Source organism: Myotis davidii, unplaced genomic scaffold, assembly GCF_000327345.1.
Source record: "Myotis davidii unplaced genomic scaffold, ASM32734v1 scaffold88, whole genome shotgun sequence".
NCBI lineage: Eukaryota > Metazoa > Chordata > Mammalia > Chiroptera > Vespertilionidae > Myotis > Myotis davidii.
This window is the reverse complement of record NW_006300377.1, coordinates 4,545,513-4,553,582: the sequence shown is the minus strand read 5'-3', so window position 1 is coordinate 4,553,582 and position 8,070 is coordinate 4,545,513. Positions and strand designations below refer to the sequence as shown.

The 8,070-nt window shown below is 51.4% G+C and overlaps 1 protein-coding gene across 1 annotated transcript in view; it reads right to left on the bottom strand.

Moving 5' to 3' along the window:
- CSMD2 (CUB and Sushi multiple domains 2) overlaps positions 1-8,070 on the bottom strand; it is a 495,158-nt gene that overhangs the window by 344,808 nt on the left and 142,280 nt on the right. The window contains exon 5 of the mRNA XM_015572780.1: positions 224-431. Within this exon, the coding sequence (XP_015428266.1) occupies positions 224-431 (208 nt within the window). The remainder of the gene's footprint in view (positions 1-223; positions 432-8,070) is intronic.

Here is an 8,070-nt window from a genome sequence, read left to right as displayed (position 1 = left end):
TCAAATCAGGTACCAAAATTACTGTAAATTCACCTGGGCTCTAAAAATATGCAGTGATGTCTCATTGTAACGAGAGGAAAACTTTCCCATGGTGGGTGGGAGAAGTGGCAAAGGGGGCCGGCCCTGGGCTGCAGGTCCAGGCGCCAAGGAGACTGCATCGCAGTAAGGCCCACCCCCAGGGCAGGGCAGGGCAGAGCAGGGCAGGGGTGGGCATGGTGCTTACCAGAGGGAGGAGCCTTCAGTCCCCGTGACTTCCAGGAAGTCATAACCGTCCTCAAGCTGGAAGTCAATGAAGACCAGAGCGATGGTGTCTCCCAGCTCGGCCAGGATGGTCCATGTGCAGTCGGCATTGTTGTGATACTCCGCGGGGAAGTGGGGGCTGGAGATGATGCCGCTCTGGCCCCTCAGGGTCCCGCCACAGGCATCATCCGCTGTGGGCAAGAGGCAAGAGGCTCACGTGAGTTGGTCCTGTTTGCAGGCCCAGTACTCACTGTGCACTTCATGGTGAGAAGCAGACGGTCCTGAAACCTGATGTACAGACAGGATGGGCCGAGATCCCAGTCTGAATTGGCCTAATGATAATGATACCGACCCTATCATAGCCCTTACCACGTGCCAGGCACTGTTCTGAGAATTTTAGATATCAGTGTTCTTACTGAGCAGATGAAAAAACCAGGCACAGAGAGGTTAAGCAACCTGTCCGTGGTCACACAGCCGAGGAGCTGGGATTTGAACTCTGCCCTTCAGAGCACATTCTTAACTACTACACCACGCTGCTCCAGGATGATGTCGAAATCAGCTGTCACATTTACTTCTGTATTCACAACTGTGGTGAATAGGATGGTTCTTCCCCCCAGATCTTAGTAGACCTCAGATGTAATGGAATAACAAAAAAAAACTCAACCCTTCTCCTTGGGGCGGAAGTCAAAGGGCATCCCAGGCCCATCACAGCCTGGCTGGCAGGACATCTACAATCTCTCCTCCTGCCCTTTGCCCCCAGGCCAGCTCTGTGTCAGCACTGCACACATTCAGACCTCCTGCCCTTCGTCAGACCGTTCCCTCTGCCACGGGCGTCCTTTGTCCAGAGCCACTATTCTCATGTGTTAAGACCCAACTCCAAGGCCACCTATGAGAAAGCCTTTTTTGCCCAAGCTTTTAGAAACTGCTCTCTCCTCTGGGCTCCCTCGGCAATGTGTCCGACTTCAGACGTGATACTTAACACTGTTCTTATAATTTTTTTAAATCCTTATCCGAGGATATTTTCCCATTGATTTTTAGAGAGAGTGGGAGAGGGAAAAAGGAAAACATTAATGTGAGAGAAACACATCGAGTGATTGCCTCCTGCATGTGCCCCGACCAGGGCCCTGGCCAGGGAGGAGCCTGCAACCAAGGTACGTGCCCTTGACCGGAATTGAACCCAGGACCCTTTGGTTTGCAGGCCAATGCTCTACCCACTGAGCCAAAACTGCTAGGGCTCACACTGTTTGAATGGCCTGTTCACTTATCTGTCTTCCACTTTGAATCTGAGCTCTGCTAGGAGTCCCCAAGGGTGGGGACCATGTTTTACTTATCCCTGCAGTGTAACCTGGTGTCATCTCGCTGCTCCCAGCTGAGACTTGATATTCAGAAAAAATGATCTGAGGAACATGTTCTCACATATGATAGCTGAGAGCACTGGCTTTGGAATTATTGTAGACCTCAGTTTGAATCCTTCCCCTGCTGCTTACTCGCTGGGCAGCCTGCCCTCCAGGAGCCTTTATGAAAGTGATCACAATACACTTAGCATGTGCTATTAAAGATATGGACTAAATCAGAAAGAAAGGAAAAATGTAGTATCAGAGTTCCACCGGGTATCAGAGGCAGCAGAGTGATAATAATAAATGCTAGTGTTTACTGAGCACATACCACAACAGGCACTATTCTAAACTACCCTGTGTCTTTCACAGTAACCCTCACTATGACCCTATAGAATGTCATTCCAATTTTATCGGTAAGAAAACCAAGGCACAAAGGGATTCAGGTATTTGCTAAAGGTGACATAGCTCATAGTGAAAGAACTGGACTCCTAAGCCGTAGGGTCTGATTCTGAGGCCTGTGTTCTTAACCAATATACTCTTCTGTCTCCCAGGAGTACAATTCACACTTTGAGGACATAGGTAAAGCAACAATTACTTTGTTTGGGTAAGTCAATTTGGGAAAGCTTAACAGAGGAGGTGCTATTAGAGTTGGGTTTTGAAGGATGAATAGGAGTTCACTAGCTAGAGAAGAAAGGGCAAGGTATTTAAGAGAAGAGGGACCAAATATCATCAGCACAGAAACATGAAAGCAAAAGGCATGTCTAAGATAAGTGGCTCTAGAAGGTTTATCACAGAGATGAATAATGGGCCATGGTACTGGAAATGTAGGAGCAGCATGACAGAGAACAATGGGTGCAGAAGAGTACATTGGAAAGAAAATGGATTTTAAGGTCAAAAGATCAAGATCTAAATTCAGGCTCCACAATTTCCAGGCCACGTGACCCTGGGCAATTTGTTTCCCTAAGAGTTCCTTCACTTCTCTACACAACGGTTTGTTATGATAACTCAACGGGACAATGAATGTGACAGGGCCTAGCATTCACCAGTGACTGGCATGTGGTAGACGCCCAGCAAACGCTAAGTTCTCCTCTACATCCCACTTCACCTTAAGGATCAAAGGTAGTGAAGAAATAGGATTGAGTGGGAATTTTAGAAAGATTGCTGTGTCTGTGGCACAGAGGAGGTCTGAGTCCGGTCAGGGGCAGGATGCTGTGGGGAGGCCATAGTTGCCTAAGTCCAGGTAAGTCCAGATGAGATCTGTGCTAAGGCCATGGGAAGGTGGGAGAGGACTTCTTTGACAGATATTTAGGACGTAAAATCTACAGGTATGAACTGCAGGTTTCTGTCCTGAGCATGGATGGACGGACGAAAGGTGTCATTCCCTGAGGCAGGGATCCCAGGAGGGGAGCATGTCACGGTGTGGAAGGCCACCAGGGCTGGGTGTGTCTGTGGGATGTCCTGGTGGAGAGAATGAGATGACAGCTGGATACACAGGAGTAGAGTGAGGTGGAGATCAAAGGGCTCCTGAATTGTTCTTAATTATGCCATTCCACAGGGTCAAGGTCTATTTGAAGAGAATAAGCCCATTTCCAAATTCTAACTCTTGGGTATGTATGAGCACAGATATGAAGGGGCATCCCTCAGTAGGTGCTCATGAATGTTTCCCTCCCACATCCATTAACAGAGCACCTACTGTGTGCCAAACACTGGGCTATGGACAGTACTACATTGTGAAAAACTCGATCTCATCTCTGCCCCCGAGCATTTCTCAGAGTGGGGGCACCCAGCGAACACGCAGTGACACCAGAATTGTTGTAGCCAAGGTGTCAAAGCAGAGATGCACATGGGACTCAGGGAAGGCTCCCAAGGAAGCAACGTTTGTGTAGAGACATTCATTCAACAGGTGCTTACTGAGTGCCTCCATGCACCAGGCACTATTCTAGGTACTGGGGATTTATCTGAAAATAAAACAAACACAAACCCCTACTCTCCTGGAACTTATGTTTTAGTCAGAGGAAACGGGCAATATCCAAGATAAAGAGTGAAACCTTATGGGTGAGTGAGGTAGTGATAAATGCAGAAGGATGGGGAGTGGGGGTCTGGACATTTCAGAAAGGGCCTCACGAAGAAGCTGACATGTGAGCAAAGACCTGAAGGAGAGCGAGAGGATTACATGTGGCTATCTGGGGGAAGAGCATTTCAGATGGAACAGCAAGTGCAAAGGCCACGGTGTAGAGAGGCACCACTGAACAGCATCAAGGGACCCATGGGGCTGGACAGTGGATGCAAGGAGGGGAATGCAGGGAGCGAGGCCTCACAGAGAGCCTCTGCACGGATTTGGGCTTTTCATTGAGAGAAATGAGAAGCCAGAGAAGGGGAAGTGTTTCCAACTTGGCAGGATACACTTCAACTGAGATCTGACTGCCTGGCAGGCCTCAAGGGAGAATGACGTGGGCAGAGGAAACAGGTAGAACAGGGCAGCTGAAGTGGGGAGGGCGGCGTGTTAGGGACTTCCTCCCCTAACTCAAAGGCCAATGCTCTACCCACTGAGCACTGGGTAGTCAGGGCTGTCTGCCCTTCCCATGCCGAGTGGGAGTTCCTGAGAGACGGCCATGCCGTGGGCCTGGAGCAAAGTTGAGAGGACCTGGAGCCTGGAGCCTGCAAGTCAGGGAGTCAGCAGGATGAAGAGGGAACTGGCCACTGGGAGTGGAGAACACCCGGGACGGAAGTGACATTTGACGGGCCGCAGGCAGAAGCCAGGGCACCTGGGAGGAGGCTGAGAAAGAGCAGCCAGGGGGTGGGACCCTCGAGTGAAGAAGGCCAGGGAGTGGTGTTGGGAGAGCAGGGACCCTGAGCCCCTGGAGACTGAGCAGGCCCCGGCCCCGTCATGAGTCACCAACCAGGCCCTGGCCTACACTGCGCATCTAGGTGGACAAGGCAACAGCAGGGAACGCGGAGGGGAAGCAGGTCTTGGGGAAAGATAATGGCCCTACAGTCTCCTGCCTAGTTCCTGTTTAGAAAACCACAGGATACCCTCATAGTTCTCAACCTCAACCCGACCAAGACCATCTTCGCCCCCTCCTCTCATTAACCCAGCCTTCCCCTGGCTTCCTGTCTTGAAGGATGGCACCAGTCACCCAGTGCCTTCACGCCAGAGCTGGGGGCATCCCCAACTCCTCCTAGACCCCACAACCAACCAGCGACCAAGTCCCGTCTTTCCTGAGTGGCTCTTGGCTCAGTCACCCGTCCTCACTGCTCTACTCTAAGCCAGCTGGGCCCCAAGTCATCCCTGCCATGCGGCCTCCCTCTGGCTGGAGCATCCAGGTGTTTCTGTGGCCCGGAACTGTGGTCTCCTCTACACCGTACCTCCCTGCGTGGTGAGCCATCCTCAGATCTTCAAACATCCTGGTTCCAATAATGACTCCTAGACCATGCTGGAGCCGAGGTCTCAGGAAATGAGACCGGCTGGCAGAGCCACGGGTGTACCCTGAAGATGGCACCTTTGCTATGTGAGTCATCCCTGATGCCGCGCTCCTCTGACACCCCTGTTCCCGCTCTGCCCCGTGTTGATTGAAGATGTTGTAAAAGTTGTTTGGAGATGTTCTCACACTTTAAATAAGGCCTCATATTTCATGGTTACAACTTCGGAGTCATAAAATATAACCTTCAGCTGACACCACAGTCCTAAAGCATTAATTTACACTTTCTCCTTCTCTGGCAATGGGCATTCTGCACTGCCATTAAGTCATGTGTATTCTAGGGTGCAGGTGTGTACAGCTGATAGTTTCCTTTCCAAGTTTATGACTTTATTTACGATCGACTTTATTTCACTGAAATTTCTTCAATTAACTATAATTTTAGACAACTATCCCTCCGCCCCCTTTGACATCTGTGGACTCTCTAATGACTCACAAATCTCAGGCAGGGATGGAGGAAGCTGCATCCTCTTCCCCCACATCCCACTCTGGCACACACCCCTGGGTCCCTGCAAGCTTCGGATCCTCAGCACTGGGCTTCTGTCCACATCCTCCCTCCTCACGGCTACTCAGCCCCCGAGGAAATAAAATCCCATTAGGCCCTGGGGATCTGTAAGAAGCCACCGCCTAACAAGTCAAGTGCAAGAAAGACTGAGCCAGGGCAAGAGGCCCCACAGCCACCATGCTCCCCCTTTCCTTGTACTGTGTAGCTCAGTGTCCCTCCTGGGGCCCCAATGACCTGCTCAACCTCACCAGTCCCCTCTTTTGGAGGCTCTGGATTCTGACCCTTTATTCATGGTTCTATCAAGGACTCCCCTTAAAATTAAGAAATTGCTTGAGAGCATCACTATTTCTTTTTAAAAAAATTCTTATTGATTTCAGAGAGGAAAATAAAGGGAGATAGAAACATCCTATACAATAAAAGGGTAATATGCAAATTGACCCTAATAGCAGAACAACCAGAACGACCACTGGACCAGTCACTACAGAGGCGCACTGACCACCTCTCGGTCCATTTCCCTGGCCAGCAGGCTCCAATCACCTGATGGTGAATGGGTAACAGGGGTGGTGGGGGATGCTGCGAAGGCACCAGACCAAGGCCCCGCTCCCCCCGACACACACACACACACACACACACACACACACAGGACAAGGGGGGCAGGGAAGAACAGCCGACCTCTCGGTCCCTTCCCAGGGCCATCAGGCACCCATCACACCATGGTGAACAAAGAACCGGAGGTGGGTGGCAATGGGGGTCAGGGCTGGCTGTGGGCATCTAGGGAAGATAGCCCTGATCACAGGCCAGGCCTAGGGACCGTACCCACGCACGAATTTCGTGCATCAGGCCTCTAGTAAATGGTAAGAGAGAAGCATCAATTGGCTGCCTCCTGCACGTCCCACATTGGGGATCAAGGCCGCAACCTGGGCATATGCTCTTACTGGGAATTCAACCGTGACCTCCTGGTTCATAGGTCGATGCTCAACCACTGAGCCACACTGGCTGGGAGAGAGCATCACTATCTCTGCTACCATCAGACTTCTTCCATAGATAGTGTTCCCCGTTTTCTGTGGGGAATAACATTTCAAGACCCCCCAGTGGATGCCTGAAACCTCAGATAGTACCCAACCCTATTTTTTCCTGTACATAATAGACACTCAATAAAATGTCACTGAATCCTGAGTGAATGAATTAGTATGCAGTCACCCTTATAAGGCCAGGACTCATGTCCCACTTTAAAACACAGAGAGGTGTCAGCAACACACCGGCAACCCCAGCTCGGAGGCGGCTTAGCCAGGGCTGAACCTGGTCTGTCTGACTGCCTGCTCTTCCAGGCCAGACACACTGCTTCTGCTTCACATTCTGCAGGTTCCCCCCCTGAAATTTGAAATTTGGAATTCAGCTCAGCACTTGCAGCCCAAGCTTCTGCAGACCAAATGCCTGTTTTCCCAGGTCTGGTGGCAGCCTGCAGTGTTTGGCTTGAACCTCAGAGGCCAAGCGTTTCTTGCTCCAGCTTTCTTTCCGCCACCTGCCTCTCAGCCCCAGCACATCTGAACCCTGCTCCTTCCCCATGCGGTCTTCTTTGATCCAGGGCCAATACCCCTCACCAGTCAAGAGGCTGGTTGCTGAAATCCACATGGTATTCCTTCTTGTGGATCAAAGAGGTTCCACGGAGCTCAGTGCCTCCCAGGGACCTCTGCCTTTGAAAAGGTACAGAGTGACACAAACAGAGGGTGGTCGCAGGCTGTCTCCTTCCCTCTGCCTGCTGGACCAAGGCTCCTTGGACCTGGGGATGGGCCTCCCTGGAGGTCAGCCTCATACCTGCTCTGCCACCCTGAGCCCAGGTGGGGTCTCTATTCCCTCTTAGTCTGAGCTGTGTCCCCAGGCTAAGACCACCATTTAGCCAGGCACATGGCACTTCCTGTACCAAGCAGAGGTACACAGTCCTCCCTCCTGCTCCTGGAAGCCTTGGATGCAAAGACCCTGTGTCACTCGGAGCTGCTGGGCAGGTGGGCTAACCCAGGCCAGTCATTTCCCTTTGGATGATCCTGCATAATCCTGATGGTGAAGTGGACCCATCCAGTCATCCGTTCACTCAGCAAATATTTAGGGGCCACTGCCCAGTGGATGAGGTTTATCCACTCAGATGCCAGCCCTTGAGAGTTCCACATGAGAGGAAGGAAGACCAAAAGGCTCTAATCCTGTCTGAGTGTGAACCCGATAACTCTGGCGTGACCGCGGCTCCTGGCACAACGCAGACCATGGTGAGCACCCTCAGCTCTGGTTTAGCTTCGCCTCCTAAGGAAGGGCAGTTTACAAAACCTCTTCCGGGAAGTCGCTCACATGATTGAGGGTGCTTCTCAGGCTATTCTTAAAGCTTGTGGCAAATTAGAATAGAGGAATGGGCTTGAAGCACGGGGTGGGCGGAGGCGCTGGGAGAGCCACACACCTCAGCCCCTCAGGCAACAAGGGGTCTTTGGGCTCAAAGCCCCTCTGAAAGCAAGATTTATCCTGGGCT